At 54.5% G+C, this 20,997-nt stretch overlaps 1 protein-coding gene across 2 annotated transcripts in view; it reads right to left on the reverse strand.

Moving 5' to 3' along the window:
• Positions 1 to 12,883, reverse strand: part of MYH7B (myosin heavy chain 7B) — a 29,334-nt gene extending 16,451 nt beyond the window's left edge. The window contains exons 1-13 of one of the 2 annotated variants that reach the window (XM_069033857.1): positions 11,817 to 12,883; positions 11,000 to 11,103; positions 9,205 to 9,348; positions 8,964 to 9,120; positions 8,836 to 8,863; positions 7,645 to 7,741; positions 6,761 to 6,784; positions 4,940 to 5,032; positions 4,154 to 4,217; positions 3,954 to 4,052; positions 2,860 to 2,963; positions 1,865 to 2,003; positions 622 to 740 (exon numbers count right to left, since the gene is read on the reverse strand). In XM_069033857.1, the coding sequence (XP_068889958.1) occupies positions 622 to 740; positions 1,865 to 2,003; positions 2,860 to 2,963; positions 3,954 to 4,052; positions 4,154 to 4,217; positions 4,940 to 5,032; positions 6,761 to 6,784; positions 7,645 to 7,741; positions 8,836 to 8,863; positions 8,964 to 9,120; positions 9,205 to 9,348; positions 11,000 to 11,103; positions 11,817 to 11,913 (1,269 nt within the window). In that variant the 5' untranslated portion in view covers positions 11,914 to 12,883. Of the gene's footprint in view, positions 1 to 621; positions 741 to 1,864; positions 2,004 to 2,859; positions 2,964 to 3,953; positions 4,053 to 4,153; positions 4,218 to 4,939; positions 5,033 to 6,760; positions 6,785 to 7,644; positions 7,742 to 8,835; positions 8,864 to 8,963; positions 9,121 to 9,204; positions 9,349 to 10,999; positions 11,104 to 11,816 lie in introns of those variants that run through there. The other variant, XM_069033858.1, reaches the window with a different exon arrangement.
• Positions 12,884 to 20,997: the final 8,114 nt, after the last annotated feature.

Raw genomic sequence — 20,997 nt, forward strand, 5'->3', positions numbered from 1 at the left:
AGTGTGTTCCTGCTTACCTAGCCTATCTTGCCTCCAAGGTCTTAGGACATAAATTCAGTTTAAAGGGGTATTTTCAGAAGCCTTGTGCCTGGCAGGAGCCTACAGCCCACTTTGGATAAGACACCAGCTCCTGAGGTCCTCTTGAACTGTACTTGAGGGCTGGCTTGCACGACCCAGGCCAGGTCTGGGTTCCTAACTGGGGTGTGGCTGGAATCTGACAGGACACATTTTTGGTGCATTTGAGTCTCCCAGTTCAGATGAGTGTTCAGATGAGTTTTTTTACTTTTCAGGGCTGAACTCTTCACAGGAGTGTGACTGTCTCTGAAGCAGATCCATAGAGCCTGGAGCTCCTCTGGCTGGGATCCAGCCCACATTTCAAAGGCACTGCACTGAATCTCCAGCCTTGATTAATGTGCAAAGCTATCAGCCAGCTCTGCCACCCACTTTCCCTGCTGCTGAAAGCCAAGAACTGCAGATAAACCTTCTCCTGCTCCTCTGGAGTCTCTTCCTACACCCAAGAGAGTGAACTGAGGCACCAGTGGAGCTGTGCAGAGCACAGTGGGCAGTGGGCCTGAGCACCCCGAGCAGGGGACACGTGTCCTGTTGTCCTGTCACACTCACCTGCTCCACGTTCTGACCTTTGGTCACGTACTCGTTGCCCACTTTCACACGAGGATGGAGCAGCCCCTTGATGAGGTCAGCTGAGCTGATCCCCATGAGATAGGCAGCTTTGTCAGCACCTGGAAAGCAGCACAAAGGAATGAGGAGCACAAAGGCAGGAGGAAGGTCTGGGAAGGGAAAAAGGAACCAAAATAAAAAGTGACCAGCTCTTATGATGATCAGTGCTAACCACACTGGTTTTTCCACCTGCTCTAGAGTCTCCTCCAGTGTCTAATGTGATTTTCCATCTTTGATAGTCTATGATGCTTTAAAGTCTGAACCTCCTGCCTGAGAAGTTGCTGCTTGGATACCTGCTGCACCTTATCAAGTGCTTATCAGGTTTTAGTCTTCTTGATCTGGGAATCTTGATGCATTTTCCAGTGGAAGTTTGAATTCCCATGCAGCAAATTTGAAGTGACCAGAAGAGAGGTGATTGTCTTTCATGAACTCCTAATAGCAGACTGTAGCCAGAAAATCACCTCTGTAGGGAAATCACTGCCAGATCAAAACATTCATTATTTACCAGGTAGCAGCTAAAGCCTGTGCTGCCATTCCTGAGGCAAAGAGAACTTTTCCTTCATGAATGTTAACATGACACAGACTAATCCAGGTAGTCATTTCTGCTGGATCCCTGCTCAAGCCTTCCAAGTAAGGGCTAGAGCTCCCCTCTCTCACCCTTGCACATGCTGGAAAGTCACCCTGTCCCTTCAGGTTTGCTCTGCAGCCTGACTGATCTTAGATCTGTGCTTTTCATTGGATTTTCCTGAGCAACAAACCAAGAAAAGTAGTGACTGTGTCCTACTCTAGCTGCTCTTCAGGAGGCTGTGAGCTGAGCAGGTCGTGCTCACGGCCTGGCTCACCCTCTGTGGATGCCCTGCCTGGAATGGTGTCCCGTGAAGTGCAGGAGATGAGGAGCAGGAGGAGACTGCACAAGATGAAGCCCAGCCAGGGTGTGACACCCTGTGATGCTGCCAAGGTAAGTCTGATGCAGACGAGCCCATCTTGCAGAGAGACTGCCCTAAATATTCCTGCCCAAGGACGAGCCCTTTGTGCACCCCCAGCAGGGCCTAAGACCGTGTGGGTGTTTGGGATCAGGGTCACTGACCTCCACAGGCCAGGCATGGGGAGCTACCCCAGCTTGGCCTTGCAGGAACAAGGGCACCCAGCCAGGCTGGGCAGCTCTGGAGCACAGAGCCCAACTCACTTTCAGTGCCATCAGCCTCTGCCTGCTCCTCCCGCTGCTTTTGCTTGAACTTCATGTTCCCAAAGTGCATGATGGCCCCCACTATTTTATAGCAGCCATATTTCTCGTCATTGCTGAAGCCCAGGATGTCCATGGCGTGCTGAGGAGACACAAAGCAGTAGAGATAGAACAAATCCACCACGCTGAGGTGAGGGTTGGTTCCTTCTCCCACCATCTCCTAAGGTGCTCTCCCTGGCCTGGGGCTGGGCAGGGTGCTCTGTCTGGTGGGCACCTAACCAAGGAAACCTGTCTGTGGGATTTGAATGTGGCTCCAGCTCCCACAAGACCTATTTGAAAGCAAAAGGAATAGCCTGGCATGCACAAGCAGGAGGTTTTCCAAGCTGAGGGCTCAGGAGGAGACCTGACCACTCTCTACAGCTCCCTGACAGGAGGGTACAGCCACGTGGGGTCAGGCTCTGCTCCCAGGGAACAGGGACAGGATGGGAGGAAACAACCTCAAGCTGTGCCAGGCGAGGCTCAGGTTGGACATCAGGAAGGATTTCTTCCCAGAAAGGGTGGTCAGGCATTTGAAGAGGCTGCCCAGGGAGGTTTGGAGTCCCCATCCCTGGAGGTGTCCAAGGAAGGACTGGAGTGGCACTCGGTGTTCTGGCTTGGGACACAGCGGGGATCGGGCACAGGTTGGGCTTGGTGATCTTAGGGGTCTTTTCCAGATTTAATGACTCTGTGATCTTCTTTCTCATGGGCACTATGGGAAGTGCTCACGTGCCACAGGCCCTTCCTGATGCAGGGAATTACCCTCCCTTCCCTGCCTGGATGAGGCTGTTGGTGGAGACCAGAGTCACTCTGCCCCTTCTTGTAGGCTCACTACAACCGCCAACAAACCAGAGGGAATTCCCAGCTGATTTAAAGAGGGACACACCAAAAGCCAGGACACATCCCCAGAGCTGCCCAGAAGGAGGCTGTGCCCTCCCCAGGCCCCCGGGCTGTGCACGTACATCCGTGGCCATGAGCTCCTCGCCATCATCCAGGTTGTCCACCGTTGTCACCCCCTGGGAGCAGAAGTGGTAGTCATAGGGGTTGAGGGACAGCAGCAGCATATCTGTTGGGGGATGACATGCAGAGGGTTAGGCCAGCCTGGCAGGGACATCCCTGGGCAGAGGGACAGCCCTGCACACAGATGGCAGCAGGAAGGCTTCTCCAGCCTCAACTAGAGGGCACCAGCTGGGGGAGGGAGGAACAGCCTCTTCCAGCACAGGCAGGTCCCACATGGGTCCACCTCTTCTGTGCTTGCCTCCTGCTTGCTATCTTGGGATATGGCCTGGCTGCAGACTGATTTAGAAGTGGCCACCATGCCCTTGTGACTCCAGATAAGATTACTGCTCTCTCAGACCTGCCTAATAAGGTGCTGTTCAGCACCAAGCTCAGGAGCCCACGGCCAAGAGCTGACCACCCCAGGGGGCTGTGCCAGCCATCCTTCTGCGTGGGGAAAGGCTTCCTGAGTGTGATGTGGCACCAGGAGGCTGCTCAGAGCACAGAGCTGCCCCAGCACAAACCCGAATCAGGTGGGGCTGTCCTGGGAATCTACTCCAAGGCCCTGAGAGAGCTGTGCAGCTGTTTCCAAGCTCACCTGAATTCTCACTAGGGAGGCTGAGCGAGTTTGGAGGAGGCTGCAAAACACTTCCCTCTATCCCAAAATGAGTAAATCTCCAGCCTGCACACGCGGAGGTCAGTGCTGTACCCACCACCCCATGAGGACTGTGCAAGGCAGCTTTGCAAAGCACACTCCCACCTTGCAAAAAGACCCTGAGTGAGCTCTGCTCCTACACAGTGGCAGAAAGGGCTTTAGTCTGACTTCTCAGCCTGTGAGGATAATGGAGGCTGGGCTAGACGGCCTCTTGAAATCCCTTCCAGCCTGAGTTATGCCCCAATCCTATGATCCTGTGCCGCTAGCAAAGCATTCAAGGGCAGAACCTGCATGATGAGCTGGCTTTGCTCATTCCTGTGGACCCCAAAGCTGACAGCAGAGTTCTCTGGGGTTGTTCTCAGGCCATCCTGCTCTAAGGGCTGTCTGCATCTTTGGCTGCCTTACCTTGCAGCTCTGGTTTCTTCCCAGAGAGGATTTGGTAGAAGATGTGGTAGCTTCGCTCTTTGGGTTGCTGGAAAATCACCCTGGATTTTTCCAGAAGATCTAGAATGAAATAGGGCAGAGGGGGTCAGAGGAGGGCTTGTTCCTTCCCAGAGCTGAGCCCAAATAGTGGGATGAATTCCTTCCCCAGTGCAGCTACTCACAGATGTCAATGTCTGCAGAGGCCAGTTTCCCTGAGGGACCAAAGTGGATCCGGATGAACTTGCCCTGAAAACACACACAGGAGGTAAGTGCTGGGCTTGGCTACATAGGTACAATTCTGAACAGCCCCTAGAAACTGAATTAATTTCCTGCTTCTTGAGCTTCTGCTGATGCCAGGCAAGTTACTGGGCTCTGTAAAGGGGTGAAGCTCTCTGGTTTGTAACATGCAGAAGCTCAAACAGCATTGCCCAAGGGTTTAAATACCAGGCAGGCAGAAATTTCACTGACAGCAGATAAATGCCTGTCCTCAGGCCTATTCTTACCACGAAGCACTTCTGCAGGGCGCTGTGACACTGAGCCTGCCCGCAGCCCCTGCTCTGTGCTGGGCTCAGGGTCTCCCCCAGCAGTGCCTCCCTCCCCTCCAAGGCACAGGAGCTCTGCAGCCACAGCAGAGCCAGGCTGGGCTTAGCAAAAACAATGCTGCTTCTTGGAAGGGACACACTTGTCTGTCCCAGAGCACTCTAGGCTGTGCTCACTGTCCCTCTCAGCTCAGGTCCTGCCAGGGATGTCTCTCCAGCCACAGGCTGTGACACCAGGGCCATTTGTGCTGGCCACCATTTACTGCACCGATGTAACCAGAAAAAACTTGGCCCTGGCAGTGCATTCCCACTAGGAAGCAGATCCCTGCTACATGCCCGTGGCTCACACTGCACGAGCCCACAGTGCCACTCGCCGTGCCTCCAGCCCACACAAACGCCCACAGCTCCCCATCCCGCTGAGGCACTCACAAAACGCGAGGAGTTGTCGTTTCTTATGGTTTTGGCATTGCCAAAAGCTTCCATGGCTGGGTTAGCCTCGATGATTTGATCCTCGAGGGTGCCCTGGGAAACAAAACCAAAGGATGTGTGAGGTCCCACACAGCCAGAGGGGATCAGTCACCAAGAACTCGGGGCAGTGCCAGGGACTCCTTGCTGCACTCCTTAGCTGTCCTTGAGACCTGCTGCTCCCGAGGCACCTCCTGGCCTGCCCAGGCAATGCAGCTCAGTTCAGGGATCAGCAGAGCTGGGGTGTGCAGCAGTGCTCTCTGTGGGCTTCTCCTTGCCTAAACCGGTCCCTCTGGAGACCCAGGCTGCTGTCCCCTCTGCACACAGAAGTCCTTTCTTAGGAGCTACAATATGCAAACCAAGAGCAAGCTCGTGTTGTCACCACAACAGTCTGAATCATTTCAGGCTCTCTGACATCAGGCATTTCCTCTTCCAGCAAACCAAATGTCTAGGACAGCTCACATCAAGAGCATATTGTGAAACAAGAGGTCCCTACACCAACAACATGCATGGCAAGGTCCCAGTGTGATGGGAATATACCACAGGTCCCAGCTGGCATGGTCTGCTGGGAATACTGGAGCTCTCCTGAGCAAGCCCTAAGATTAATCCTATCCTAACCTTGTTTTTCCATGTGTTTCTCTGCTCAAAGATAAAGAGACAGCCTCTGTCTAATGCAGGTAAAGCGGGACAGGGATTTGACGAGAGCAGCAAGAGACTGGTGCCAAACCACATGAAGGACGGTGGGGTTTGAAATCAGCAATAGAGTTTGGTGGCACAGGCACCTGCAGGATTTTTCATGGGAGTTTTTGCCTGTGCTCTGACACATGACAATCCACAGGGCTTTCCTTAGGTGGGGAACACCAACTCTGGCTCTGCCCACCCAGAGCCACCCTCTCTTTCCAATGCTGGAACCACAACTGCTCCCCACCTCTGCAGCTCCAGGTGTGTGAAGGGCAAGAGAGACAGGGAGCAGCTGTGAATCACACAGTTACCAACACACTATCACCTGAGTATCCCTTGATCTCTTATCTCTAAACTCAGCCTGACCTAAAATTACCTGGCCTAATCCAGTGAGGGCAGCCCCAAGACCCACAGATTCAGCCCCTGAGCTGTCTCACTCCGAGTTTGTCCAAATGGTCACTCATGTGATGATAAACATCCCCCAGCAAAGGGTGTGCACCAGCTAAAGGCTCAGAGAAATCAAGGGCCAAGGATGTGTTGGGAGCCCCAGGGGCTGAACCTTTGCTGGGTTTCCTTGGAGCAAACATCTCAGAAATGTCCCCAGACAAGGACATCAGCTGCCTGCAGGGGTGGGCAGAGTCAGTCTGGGGCTTTGCAGAGGGTGGCAAGTCCAGGCACCAGCAGGGCACTGGTCTGCAGCCAGAGCACAGAGCTGCCTGTGGCAAAAAGGGTCTTCTCCTGCCCCTCAGCACCACCACCCTCAGCTGGGCTTTGAGGCTGAGGAGGATCTTCAGAGAGTGGAGGCTTCATCTCACCTTCGGAGGAGCCCACACCACCCCCAGGCAAACACTGGATAGGAACAAATGTTTGAGGAGTAATTATCCCTTGATGGAGAAGTTGGAGTCAGAAAGGCAGAAAGACACCAAGAGGTGAAACAGCAAAGCTTCCAACTATGGGAAGAGGGGAGATACAAAACCAAGTGGAGAACTAAACACTGCCAAGGTGCTGCTCCCAGACCTAAGGTAGAGGCCCCACACACCATCCCATCATAGATCTGTGGTGCAGCAGAACTCTGTCCTCAGCATTAGAGTCCACAACACTTACCCCAGTTTTAGTGGCAAGAGCTGCCTAGAGAAAGGAGAGAAAATTGTCTTTAGAAATCCAGAAAAGTCAGGCAAGAACCACAAGAAGCATGGTCAGAAAAGCAGGGCATGACCATTTAGTGCCAAAAAAAGTCCAAGAAAAAAAAACCTGGGAGGATTAAACTTTATAGGAGAGGCCAAAAAGTTGTTAAATAGATTAGCTCAAAAAAATAAAGAAATGCGTCAAAAAGCAAGAACAGTTAAATTCAAACTCAAAGAAGGGGAAAGAAAATAATGCTGAAGTATTGCTTGTCAGATACCTAAAGCAGCCAGTTTGCTTCCACTAGGGAAAAGCAGGCTGGAGCCTCAAGGTATCCAGAAGAAATAAGCAATTGCAAGGGCAGCTCAAAAATAACCAGCACCAAAGAAAAGCAAGAATCAAAACAAGAGCAAGAAAAGCACAAGGTAGAAAAGGGTCAAAATTAACAAATAGAGGGGAAAAAAAGGAGAAAATGCTGAAAAGCAAGGCTTAAAAGAGGCAAGGTGGGAAATGGAAGGTTTACTTCATCCCTTTAATGCTGCTTAAGAAGATCACTGGAGTGTTGAAGGAGGAAGAGAAGAGAAGGAGAACAACTAAAGAACACCTCTTCCAGGCTGCACGGATTGAGCAGCCACATAAAAAAAGAAAATCCATTTCCCCTTGAGCAGAATAATTTCAAGCCTTGCTTGTTCAAAAGTCAGGGAAAAGCCAAGCCCTGGGCGGGTCAGACCAAAACTAGTTTCCAAACACAAAAAGTTGGGGAAGAAAAAGTAAGAAGAAGAAAAGGGAAGGAGGGGGAAAAAAACTTTTAAACAAAGAAAGAAAGGAAGAAAACAACAAGAACTTGTTTCAAAAGAAGATCTTACTACTTTCTTGCCCGGTGTGTCGCCCAAGGCTGCGACAATGGCAAAGTACTGAATGACCCGCTTGGTGTTTACAGTCTTACCAGCACCAGATTCTCCGCTTAGAGTAACAGAAATACACAGATCAAGGGCATGAGGCAAAGAACAGGCACAACTCATCGCAGCCACCCTGCCGGGCTGCGCCCCGCGCCCCGGGACGGGAGAAGTCTCAGAGGGATGGAGAGGCTGGAGCTCTCGATCCCGCAGCCTGGCGGGCTACGTGCTTGTCTTTAGGGCTTGCCTTTGGAGCGACACCCAGCTCCAGGCTCTCCGTGTCCCCCCCGGCTGCCAGCCCGGGCTCTGCCCGGCTTCCGGAGGTGCCGCGGGGGCTCAGCTGCCCACTGCGGGCGTGGCACGAGGCGCCCACCGAGGCGGGCCAGCCCTGGCCGCGGGGCCGCAGCTGTCCGGGATCAGCGGGGACCGGCCTCGCCCGCGGCCGCTCGGGCGCTTTCAGCACGCCCGGCTCTGCTGGGGCATCTCGGGGATGGCAGCGGCACCGCGCCGAGGTGGATCGTGCCCGCTGTGGGCTGCGGGGAGCTGGCGGGCCCCGCTGAGCTCATCCCTATAGTTAGTGAGCCGCTCTCCATTGTAATCCCAGATCACAAAGAGCCGGGGGCAGCGGGCAGCGGAGCCGCCACCGGACACGCGCCAAGCATCTCTCCGCAGCCCCTGCCTTTCCTAATTAGGCCATGGCCGAGGCTAAAAATGTCCGTGGCTCCTGGCAGCGGCGAAGGGTCCTTTAGAGTCCTTTATATAGCCCTTATCTATATGTCACTTGAAATCAACCTGGCCTCCACCCTCCCACGTCACCCTCCTCCCCCGCCGCCGCCCCTCCGGCCACCATCTCCCTCTGGCCTTGGCCTCCATCTCTGCTTTCCCCTCGCTCCCGGGAGGGTGCCGGTGCTCGGGGCGCCCCACGGCAGCTCCCGCAGCTGTCGGGGTGCGGGGGAGCCCGGCCCGCGCGGGGCTTTGTCACCTGGCACGGTGGCGGCGGCAGCCTGGGCGGGAAGGGTGACAGCTGCCGGCATGGGGGGGGACGGGACACTGCCGGGGGGGCTCCTCTGGGCACAGGGTGCCCATCCAGGGAGCGCGGCACGGGGGTCTCGACTGCTCATAGCGGGGCTGGGCAGGGCGAGGGGATGGAGGGGCACTTACGTGATGAGCATGGACTGGTTTTCACGGTCTGGAAGAGAAGGAGCCGGCATTAGGGCAGCGCTGCCCACCCCACCCCTGTCCCAGGAGCCCGGACTCCTCCGTTTGGGGTCCCCCAGGGCAGGGCTTACTGCGCAGCATGTCGTTGTAGGCGTTGTCGGCGATGGAGTAGATGTGCGGCGGTGCCTCCGTGCGCCGCTTGCCCTTGTAGGCAGCCACCACGGGCGCCGTGTACACGGGCAGCCACTTGTAGGGGTTGATGGTGACACAGAAGAGCCCCGAGTAGGTCTGCAGGGGGAAAATGGGTGGATGAAGGAAGGGGGTGTCCCAATGGCCCCTCACCTCCCCAGCCCACGGGTGCCATGGGCTTACGTAGATCATCCAGTGGGAGTAGCGGCGCTTCAGGTTGTAGAGCACAGAGGCCTCGTTGAGGTGTGTCAGCATGGCCATGTCCTCAATCATGTCGAACTTGGGGGGGTTCATGGGCTGCACCTCGTCCTCCTTCACCACCCGCGTCTGTCAGAGGAGGGGGGACACGTCAGAGGGACCCCAGTTCTCCTGACAGTCCCGTGCTGGGGACAACCTTGGCCCCAGTGCCTGCTGTCATCCTGACAGGGCTGCCCACCGCTTTGGGGTGACAGGCCCAGGACAGCCCCACCAGCACCCGGCCACAAAGCCCAGCTGGGACAAGCAAGCCCAGCTTGTTCCCTCCTCAGCCAGAGCAGCTGTGGCTGAGCCTGACAGGGGAGGTCCAAGCTGGGCGACACCAGGTTGTTCCCCTGCAATGTGTTTGACACCCCCATCCTGTGCTCTTCTTCCCAGCCTAAAAGCCTGCGGCAGTGCAGCCTTTTGCTCCAAGAGATCCCTGGTTATTTGGGCAAACAGCTGAAGCCTGTACCCCATCACTTAAAACTGGATTTATTTAATCCCACGACACCAAGCACGGGGGAACGATCACATTACGCATCTGGCCTGGATGGGAGAAGCTGGATTTAGCAAATGGTCTTGTTAATAAAGATTAAATGAAATCTTTCAGAGGTTTATCTTTTTTATGGGTGAAGATGAAGTGCATGGTGTTAAGAGGTGTCAGGTGTCAAAAGCAGGAGGGTACACAGAATAAGGGTGGGCTTTATGTCTCTTGAAACTTTCTGCTGGAAATGCTGATCCAGGGAAAGCTGATATAGTTTCTGATTTTGTAAATTCATGACAAATCATTAAAGAGACAGTTTCAAGAGGTAACAGCAAAAGACGGTTTGGAAACTGCTCTTGGAAACTGTTCTCAGAATCTGAAGGTGTTCTAAATATCAAAATTAACTTTTAAAATTTATAACTCCTCTATGATAAATTTCACTTGCTTTCCAAAATTCAGACAAAAATATTTTCAAAGCCTTGACACTTTTCAAAGACAATTACATATCTTTTTTTTTTTCACATTTGGCAGGCACAAACCCTTCTTAGTGCCATTCTGACTAGAGAAGAAATAGAAATAATGAAGTCTATCATCTACTGCCTGGTGAGGTCCTTGTTTTTTTCCCCAGTTTCATACCAATGTGAGTCTCTGCTCCGCAGTGGAGTTGCAGGGCCATGAGACTCTCGTAGCCAAGAAAGGAATGTTAATTAAGATCATTTGCAGCTAATTGCACGGAATATTATCTTGACAAATACCAGCTGGTCCCTGCTTGCTTTGCCTCCCTCCCACTGCCAGAAAATTAGAGCCTCACCACCCAACACAGCCTGTCCTCCCAACTGCTCACCCCACTGCAAATCCGGGCTAAAACGAGCAGGAATTGGCCAATTGGCCCCTTACCTGTTGTTTCAGCCCTCGGGATGAGCCAGGCACTGGTTCAACATCACAAAGGGCTGTTCTGGGGGGTGCTTCCCCATCCAGGAGCTGTGCTGGGCCAGCCCCACCGTGCCCTCAGTGTGTCCCACAGGATACCCCGGCTGTGGCAGCAGCCCCTCGATGGGAGATGCTGAACTGGTGCCACTCTTGGCAAGCAACTGGCCTACGTGTGCTGACACTGCCGTGTGTGTCCCCCCGGGGCACGACTGATCAGCGGGACAGGGCTATCAGCAAGAGCTCATGGCTTCAGACGTGATCTTGTCACACGTATCCCCCCTCTGCACACACTTGCTCTCCCTCAGAAAAGGAAAGGTATTTGCTTACTTCCTTATCTTTGGTTTCCACAGTGACTTTGCCACCAGAGCTTTCTTTTATTTCCACTTCAATATAGGCCTCTTTCTCGTCCGGGATCCAAGCTCGCTTCTTTCCTGTAGGAGAAATGGAAAGGAAAGGAGACATAATACAGGTTGAAATGCAGGAGACCATTTGAAATTGTCAACTGAAAGCCACATAAGTGCAGTTTGATAGTGTGGAAGGACAGTGATTCCTTCCTACGTTCTTAGTCATAGGAGCTGGGATTTCTTTGCCCTTGTCGTGTTTGGCAGCTGTTTACTCTGCTGGAGTCAACTTCTAGCCTGACAGAATCCTGCTGCTTCATGTGTGCCTGCACTCAGACCAACATGAGAAAAGGACAGCGTGAGGAAGCAAAATTCTCCTTGATTGCCCAACTGAGAGGAGCAAGTTGGGCCCTGGAGCCTGAGCATAGGAAGCCGTGGAAAAACGGGGTGGCTGGGACAGGGAGGACACCTCCGAAATGAAACAAAGCTGCAGAAGGCTTTGACACCAGACCCTCAGCCCATCTCCCTCAGCCCCCCTGCCCCTCAGGGTCAGGGGAGATGAAGGATCACCTCTACCCACACCTCAGCAAACCAGGGGAAATTCCAAAACCTGCTTTTCCCACTTTTGAGATCTTCCTGCCCGCCAGGGTGCTGGGGCAATTCTGCCGTGTCTGTGATGCCTTGAGGAGCAGCACAGGGAAAGGGGCAGGGAGGACTCCTAAGAGAGCCATGGCAGAGGGGACACATGGGGACATGGCCTGGGGACACACACGGGGCTGTGCTGAGCAGCCTCGGGCTCTTACCATCGAACGGGATTGTCTGCAGCTTCAGCTGCTCCGTGTAGCTTTTCCGGAGGTACGGAGCAGCCTCCCCAAACTCGCTCATGTCCAGCAGAGACATCTTGTCCGGCTGGAGGGAGACTTAGCAGCAGCGAAGGAAGAGTGAAGGACACCTGAGCGCTGACAGGAGGGAAGGACAAGGAGTCAGTGCATGGGGAAACTGCTCGCCATGGGGTTGAGAACCAAAAGCAACACGGACACCAAACAAGCTTTTAATTTTAGGGAGCGAGAGAAGACAGTGACAACACTGCTAGCTGACAGAAATGATATTAATGAGACAATTACTGAACACTTTCCCTTCTGCTGCTGTCATCCCCATAATGGAAGTCCCAGCTGGGTGAGCCAGAATCACTTTGGTGTCAAAATCTACATTCCTACTTTAGGTGAGGTTGTCAGTAACACCCCTTTCCTTGATAAACTCAGCTAAAACCTATCCCTGCTCTACAGACCTGTTGAAGCCCTGGTGCCCTACACAAACCCTCTGCAAAGACCCAGGGCTGTTCTGCTGACCAATACTGCAGGAAGCTAAAAGCAAGGCTGGATGTCTTATCCCTGGGAAGACCCTTCTAGAAGGCTGCCATGGCAGCTGCTTGGAAAAGCACTTTTGTGACTGTGCTTCCTAATATCCATCTAATGCAGTGCCACCCTGCAGAGCTCTGGAACGCCGCAGCCACCACGAATGGAGCCACAGCTTGGCAAAACACACAGTCCTCAGCAAAAATGCTCACGATCCAAGTCTGTCCCACCCTCCTCTGTGCCACCAGAGTCAGCCCCTGTCCTCTGGGATCAGCCACCCTGCAAGGGGGAAGCGGGTTAGTACAGGGGACACGCGTGCACACAGACATGCTCTGTATTACTGACCTTGGTGCTAGGACCGAGTGGCTCTGTGCGTGCTGCAAAGCCCCTTTTTATTGTGTCTGTCAAGGTCAGAGTGGGAAAAGATATGTCAGAAATTCCCATGTGTCATGTCCACACAGCTCCATTGGTGCTGCTGTCCCACTGCCCGGACAGACACAAAAGGCAAACTTCACTTTTATCTCTCTGCAAATGCAGCCTGGTTATTTTTACTCCTGTATTGTCAGGCGAGTACAAAGGCAGAGTGAGAGACTCCAGCTTGGGAAGACAGCACAGCTCTCCCAGCCTGCTCTGCCTGCTCCAGTGGGGAGCTGAGGAATGAGAGCTCTGCCAGTTCCTCCTGCACCTGAGCACTCGATCCTGCTGCTCCTTCCTCACACCATGCCAGGAGAGCTGCTGCTTGGTGGGATGTGTGTGGCCGCTGGCTTTTCCAGCTGGAACATCCCAGCTTCTCACTCAGCTCTGGTTTAGCCTCTCCCAGAGAGCCAGTCTGGAAGGGAAGGGACCTCGGGGCTTGATCCTCCAGATTCTGCTCCCAGAACTCCTCACCTTGGCATGGGAGTTTGTTTTGTGGCTAGGCCAGGTTCATAATCTCTCAGCAGAGAGGTTGCTGGGTTTCCTGCACACCATTTTACCCAGCCAGCACCCAAAGGTGCTGTGTGCAACACGGTGATGGCAGCCTGGAGCACACCTCCATCCTGGCAGCACCACCATGGGCTGCCTGAGATGGGAACAGGATACCCTGGGACCACTCCAGCTCAAGGAGAAACCATTTAGCTGCTGGCATCCAAAGTGCAGTGAGGTTTCTACCCTGGAGATCCAAGGCCTGTGGCTGCAGGGTTTGGTGCTCCCTATTCAGCACCTCTCACACCCCAGAGTAACTTGGGGCTGCTGTACCCTCCTGAGACCAGGGGAAACTGAGGCAGGGAGCAGTTAAGGATCAGCTGTGCAGTGCTGTGCCCAGGCTGGATGTGGCACGGCCTCTGTCGCAGCCAGAATAGCAGCACCGGAGGCTGCTTTGGGTGTGTGGCTTCAGCCTGGGCACACAGCCCAGGTTGCAGAGAGATTTTTGCAGCCCCAGCACCTGCCCTGAATCTGAGCCCCAGTCACAGTCAGTCTTTCCATCCAGCACACAGGTTTGCTGCTACACCCCCCAGTCTGGGTTCCCAGTGCTGCCATCTCCGCACCCCCCGACAGAAAGGTCCCCTGCCCTCCCACCCTGCTTTGGAGAGAAGTCTGGGAGATTCATGAGGTGGAGGAGGACTCCAGACCCCTCCCCTGTGGGTTGAGCCCCAGCAGGGAGGGTGGCTAGGCTCAGGGATGGGTTGATGTTGCCTTCACTGGCTGTGCAGTGCAATGTCAGCGCTTTGCACAGTACCAAACTCCCCCAAGAGCTGAAACGGTCCCATGGAGGGGAATCTGTAGCATGAACAAGGACTTTGGGTACATCAGGATAAAATGGGGTGCAGGCCCCCATCTCCACGTCCCATGTCGGCACTCCTCAGCAGGTTAGTGTTCAGGAGTGCAGCTCCTCATCTGGCTTTATGAGCAGCTGGTGCAGGGCTGCAACCCCACCAGGGACACCATGGGCACACCAGTCCTGAGGTCTCTCTTGACCATGGCACGACAGAGGTGTTCAGTCTTGCCAAGATGGCAGAGTTCCAGGGTCCTGAAGAGCCACAGGCTCTGGTGGGCCACGGCTCCCTCTGAGGTTACCCTGGTGGTCTTCTGCCTCTCTGCCCAGGGCTCAGAGTCAGGTTTCCACCCACTCCCTGGAGGGACCCGAGGCTTTGGTGGGTCCTGTGCCAAGTACCTTTGCCACAAGCGGCCTGGCAGTGGGATGAGCCCTTGGCCCAGACCCACCAGCTGGCCCAGCCTGACACATTCTTCTCAGGGCATGTACTCGCCCCACACTCTGCTCACCCCCTCCCCTGCCTTATCTTTAAAGCAATTTTATTTTCGGAGATTCCTCCTGCAGTTCCCTCTGTTCGCCCTGGTTTCTCACCCTCTTTGAAGAGGTTCCAGCAGGGTCCATCAAAGGCCGAGCAGATCTGTAGACAGGGAAATGTGAATTGGTCACTCCAGCAGCTGCTGAAGGGTTCTTCTGCCAGGTTTGGGTGGTTTTGGCGCTGGTGTTTCTGATGTGGTTTTCTGGATGGTGGGAAGCTCATCCTTGTATGGCTGGCAAGGCCTGAGCTGTGCCCTGCTCAGGGAGGTGGGACAGGGCATTCCCAGTGGGGCAGTAGGATCCTATGGACCTCCCACAAAATCCCATGGGCACAACAAGGAGCTCATGGCTTCAGCCTGAGCAGAGGGGAGTTTTCATTAGGTGGTTCTTGCCCGGAATGAACAGTCTGCCCAAATGATCCACCAGCCCTGCATGTCCACCCCCAGCAGTGAAATCATCTCCCCTGACCACTGAGACACCCCTGTTCTCCCCCCAAGAGAACTCTCTGTGCTTGGTGCTGGTGTCCCATAACACAGTGGAAAAGGATGGGGCTCCTCAGCCAAGCCCCGAGGGCTGGACAAGCCTCTCCCCATGGGGCAGGACACCACCAGCAGCAGACAGCAGAGCTGCCCCTTCAGTGAATGTTTTGTGGTCAGACCAGCTCCTATCCAGCCCTGGCGAGCCAGGAGGGTGCCAGGGGCTCAGCCACCCTCTCCAGAGAAATCCCCTGGCTGCTCCCTGACCCCCAGGAGGAATGTTTCCCATTAGCAGGCTCTGATAAGTGGCAGGAAGGAGAATTACTCTCCGTGTTGGGCAGCTCGCTAGAGGTTTCCACACTTAACATATCCCCACTATCAGCCCCCTGAAATGCACTGGAGGGGGGTGCGAAGGCGGCTGATTAGATAAAGACAATCTGCAGAGGGGCTATTTCAGGCATATTTCCATGGAGTGGGAATGTCTGCTTGCAGCGAGGCAGGAGGTGACAGGCCAGTGCTGCCAGACTGGTCATATCCCCCCGGCTCAGCCTGGCTGTGCAAGGCCCCCTCCAAAGCAAAGCCCTAACCTCCCCCCGCCAGTGCTGTGCCACTAGGGTGACCAAGACAACAGCCACTAGCCCAGCACATCTTTCCATGCCCCCTCAAAGTGAGCAGGAGATGGGGGCAGCAGCAATTCTGCTGCTGGGATCCCAAAGTTAAGGTGCTTCTGTGGGGTTTAGGATGGGGTGAGCACTGGATCCCCTCATCTCACAGCTCCCTGGGCACTTCCCAGCATGGGTACTGCCTGGATGTCCCATCCTGGGGACAGTGCTGGACCCATCCTGAGCCGGCTGTCCTTTGGCTGGGGTGAGGTGCTGCCTCTCTAACCCTTCATGAACACACACAAGGCTGCTGCTGCCATGAGCACCTTCCTGCAGTGGTCCCCACCCCACCATGCAGGAGCCTCGGACAGCACAGGCATGTTGGTAGCTGACCCTCCACATAGGAAGCCTCCAAAATGAGTATCAGGAATGAGAAAGCTCCTGGAAGAGACGTGGCATGAGAAATGAGTGTATAGAGTTAGTGAGCAAGGTCACATGCAGGCATGGAGAGAGTGAGGTCACCTGGAGACCGGGAAAATCGGAGAGGTTTTGTTTGTTCGCCTTGGGTTTTCCAGATTTGAGGTTCCAAGAGGTTTTGTTCTGGGGGTCGCCATCATAAAGCATCTGTGTAGGAATGAAGGTTGTACTGAACACTGCAAAATTACAGGAATATGTGAGCCTTTGGTGAGGTTTTGGCAATGCACTTCAAAACAATGAGAGTAAAGAGAATCTTGCCTTGTTCATTTGAATACTTAATAGCACCTTAATTGCAGCTGGCCTGCCAGAACAGACCCTGGAACACGGCAGCCTTTGGAAATCATGACCAGCAGCTGCCTTGGAGGCTGCAAGGGAGGGGCAGAGGCTGATCAGAACCAGAGCTGGGCTGCAGTTCCGACACTCTGTGGGCAGGGTCTGCCCCTGCAGTGCCCCAGCCGCTCTGGTTTTGCACCGGTTTTCATCTGCTGTGTGATGTGGGAGCAGATTTGGGAGAGTTTTGGAGGAGGTTGGGTGGGTGTTGGCCTGCACACACACACCAAGCCCAGCCACACCAGCAGCTGCCTGCAGAGCATCAGTTCCTGGGACGATCCCATCCCATCCCCCTGCTCTCTCCATCCCTCTTGCACCTTCTCCCTCACACCACAGGAAGCCTCTCCACTGCTCTGGGTCATCAACTCTCACACGAGATTGAGCTCAGTCCATCTCATGGCAGGGGAAATTGTTCAAAGTGGAGTGGCAACAGGCATGGGAGCTCTTTATGGGATCTGGTCGGCTTGGACCCTTCTCAAGACCCAGGAAGGAGGAATATTCCTGCACATCCTCACCTCATGACAGGAGAGTTTCTCACCTCCCTGTGGCACATCAGCCAAGATGTGCTTTTCTGTGCCAAAACTGCAGTGAATGTCTGGTTCCAGGTATCCAGTCTCTAGTCTGGACTGCAGACAGCAGCTTTTCCCTACAAGCTGTCCCCTGTCCCTAAACAAGGCTCTGTCCCATGGCTTTTGGGGCCAAGGGTTTCCTGAGCACCCCAGCAGAGCAGCTGAGCTGGACACACACACACAGTCTGTGCTCCCACCTGCTTGGTGGCAGGTAAGTGAAATAACCCTCCCTGGAAGTCTGTAACTCCCTCCTGAGGGGCAGCAGAGGGGCAGGCACTGATCTCTGCTCTCTGTGACCAGGGACAGCACCAAGGCAACAGCTGGAGCTGTGCCAGGGGAGGGTCAGGCTGGATATCAGGGAAAGCTTCTTCCCCCAGAGGGTGCTGGGCACTGCCCAGGCTCCCCAGGGAATGGGCACGGCCCCGAGGCTGCCAGAGCTCCAGGAGCGTTTGGACAGCGCTGCCAGGGATGCCCAGGGTGGGGTTGTTGGGGTGTCTGTGCAGGGCCAGGAGCTGGCCTTTGATGAACGCAGTGTGTCCCTTCCAAGCCGGGATATTCTCAGGCTGATTCTAAAAGCTGCCCCGGGAAGTAAGTGCTGGTGTTGGTGGGGATCTGGTCCCAGGGACCAGCTGCTGGGTCCCTGCACGTCCAGCACTGGGGCTGTGTCTCAGGGACCTGCTCCCTGCCGGCAGAAGGGGATCAGCATCCCTGCCTGGTCCCCACCCTGGTGCTGTCGAGGCTTGGGCACAGCTCGGGGAAGCAAAGGTGTAGCCCAGCACGGCAGCTCCGTTTGCCACCAGCCGGTCCTGCTGCCCCTGTCGCAGCCAGGCTCGGGCTATTTATACCTCACTCCGCGGCCACTTCACGGCACAGAATGGTCTGGTGGAAAAGCCAAGGAAGTGAAATTACTTTGGGGAAGAAATGACACTACCCGCTTATAAATAAACCCGGGTTTCATTGATCTTTTAGATGCTCTCTTGGCAGAGAGTCCAATGTCACTGCTCCAGCAGTGCAGACAATACTCGGGCATTGTTTTATTCTCAGTTACAGGGAAAAGGACAGCACCAGCTGCCGTTCTATCTTTAGCCCATGAGAGCACCCTTCAATTGTTCCGCACTTCAAACAATAGCCACACGTGGGGGGGGGTGGGGTGGGGGGGGTTTGCTTGCTTTACCAGAGCATTTTGCATCGAAATACAGCCTTAGAGACAATAGATTTCTGTCACGCCCCGGCTGAAGCTGGTGCTTATACCGGAGGGAAGACAGGGTTCCAGAGCTCTGTCTTGTTTTTCTCATGGATGATGGGCCAGCAAGAGGTTTGGCTCCCCGAGGAGACCTCTGAACTCTCTTGCATGAAAATAGCTCTATTGTTCTGTCTCTATGGATCTGGTGCTGGGCATCGCATCATCCCCTCCTGCCGTGTGACCACCCGTGGGTGGCTTTGGGACTGCTCTATTGCAAGCGCTGGTTTCTGCATCGATGCCCAAATATTCTCAGGTACAACAGAGCCGCCCAAAACCTCAGACTGGGCTAAATTGGTTTCTCTGAAGCCGGAAAAGCAGCAAAGGAGAACCGGGGCTTTGGGGTTTTTTTTTTCCCTCGTTATAGGGTACCAGGGCAGCGAGTGATGTGCGGCTCCTTGGAGGCGTGGAGGGGCAGCCAGCACCCAGCTCTGCACCCGCCGGCAGCTCCAAGGGTATCGAATGCCCGTGCAAAGCTCAGCAGCGGTGTGGGCAAGCGAGCTGCTGCTGCCCCTCTGCGCCCTCGGTGCCCTGCACGGCTGGGCCACCTGCGGTGTGCCGTGGGCATCCCGGCTGCGGGATGCGGCTGCCCTGGCGGATGTACCTGCTGCAGAGCTCCCATTCACGTGCCAGGCTCGGCTGAGCGAGGAGAGCAGGGTCACGGCACAACTATTCATTCCCCCCACCCCGCTGTGGCTGATGTTGTCTCGAGTTTCAATTGTCTGAGCGCAGGGCAGCCTTTGAAAGGGGATGCGACAGCCCAAAGCCACAAAGCCCATCTTTGAAGGCTCTTTAACAGGGAGAGGAGAGGTTTACAAATATAAAATGCTTTTCTTTAAACTTTGCGGGACTCTATTTTTAGCAAATAAAGATAATGGCCCAGTTGCTGTTGTTCATCTTTTGTTGCATGGAACATGCCAAATACTTACCATGTCTGCCATATTTTTTTATGATTCAACCTCCTCCGAGCTGCATTGCAGCTCTCTGACACTGTGGCAGAGATTAGGAGCAATCTGCACGTACAAATCCTCCCTGGGCTACTGGATTACTCTGAAAAAAAATCTCATTCTCCAGAGTGAATCGGGAAAAGAGACAGAAAAGGCAAGTCACAGCTCCCTATAAAACACTTCTATTCTGAGCAGGGTGCATTCAATTCCAGGAACTCCCAGGGAAAGGGCAGAGCTTTTTTCCCAGCTTCTTGCACTGAACTTGGACAATTTTTGCAATGTTTCACTTAGAAACTGAAGCTTTTTATGCCCTTTCTCAGACTCTCAGATCAAACATCAGGTAGGGGAGATGCAGGACCCTGACAGGACTGAGGACTGGGAAGGGAAAGGCTTCTGTTTGAGAAAACTTTGTCCTTCTGCATCCTTATTAAAATTTGTTCCTCACTACTGGTGGGGTCTGAGCTGGATCCTGGCCCAGGGCAGTTTTCCAGTGAGATAAGACTGGCTTACCAATTGCCAAATTCTGTATTAATTAAGGTGTGAGTCCACAGTTACTGACAGATGGGGCAGCAGAGAGGGAAAAGAAGGATTCCTGTGTCCAGAAAACAAACAGGGTGGGTGTTTATGGAATCACAGAATGGTTTGGATTGGGAGGGACCTTAAAGTTTATCTCATTCCATGTCCCTGTCACTTCTATGTCCATGTCTATGCCCCTTCCACTATCCCAGTTTGCTCCAAGCCCTGTCCAACCTGGCCTGGAACACATCCAGGGATGGGGCAGCCACAGTTTCTCTGGGTACATGGCCTCCTCACCCCCACAGGGTAGAATTTGTTCCCAATATCCCATCTAACCCTGCCCTCTGGCAGTGGGAAGCCAGTTCCTCTGGTTTTGTCACTCCAGAACCTTGTCTGAAGTCCCCCTCCAGCTCTCCTGGAGCCCCTTTAGGCCCTGCAAGGGGCTCTGAGCTCTCCCTGGAGCCTTCTCCTCTCCAGGTGAGCACCCCCAGCTCTCCCAGCCTGGCTCCAGAGCAGAGGGGCTCCAGCCCTTGGAGCATCTTCATGGCTCTGCTCCAGCAGATCCATGAGAGCTGTAACCACAGAGCTTCATTTTGGTGAAAGATCCCTCAGAACAGAGCTAAGTGGCTCGAAATGCCCTGGACAACTCCTGGCACAAGTAGCAGGATAAAGAGCCAGTCATGTCCCAACCTGTCCAACAGTGATGAACTCTCTGGGTCTGTTCCTAATAGAGGAATAACCCTCTCGATCGCCCACACTGCCATTTCAAGCCCTACTGCTGGGCAACGAATGTCCTGCAAGTACATGAAAGGGTTCTGGGATCTGCTCTTTCCCAGGTGTGCCCAGGGGAGCAGGCCCAGAAGAGCCCCAGCCTTGGCTGTGTGACACGAGGGCAGCGAGCAACCCCGTCCCCTGAGGCAGCGCGGCAGAGGGGAGAAAAATCCACAGCCACAGGGGAGAAACATCTCAGCTTGTGCTGTGCCCCGGGGCACCGCAGACAGTGCTGAGCACCTGGGAGCACCTCCGTGCCCGGCACACGGCCAGGGACACGCCCTGGGGACAGCCGGGAGCACGGGAACAACAGGGGACACCGAGGTGCCCTCAGCCAGCCCCTCCCCGGGCCCCGTCACTGCGCTGCAGCAACGGCACGCGGGGGAGGAAGAGGGTAAGAAATGGAAAGCACAA

This window comes from Aphelocoma coerulescens, chromosome 20 (genome assembly GCF_041296385.1).
Source record: "Aphelocoma coerulescens isolate FSJ_1873_10779 chromosome 20, UR_Acoe_1.0, whole genome shotgun sequence".
NCBI classification, from domain to species: Eukaryota; Metazoa; Chordata; class Aves; order Passeriformes; family Corvidae; genus Aphelocoma; species Aphelocoma coerulescens.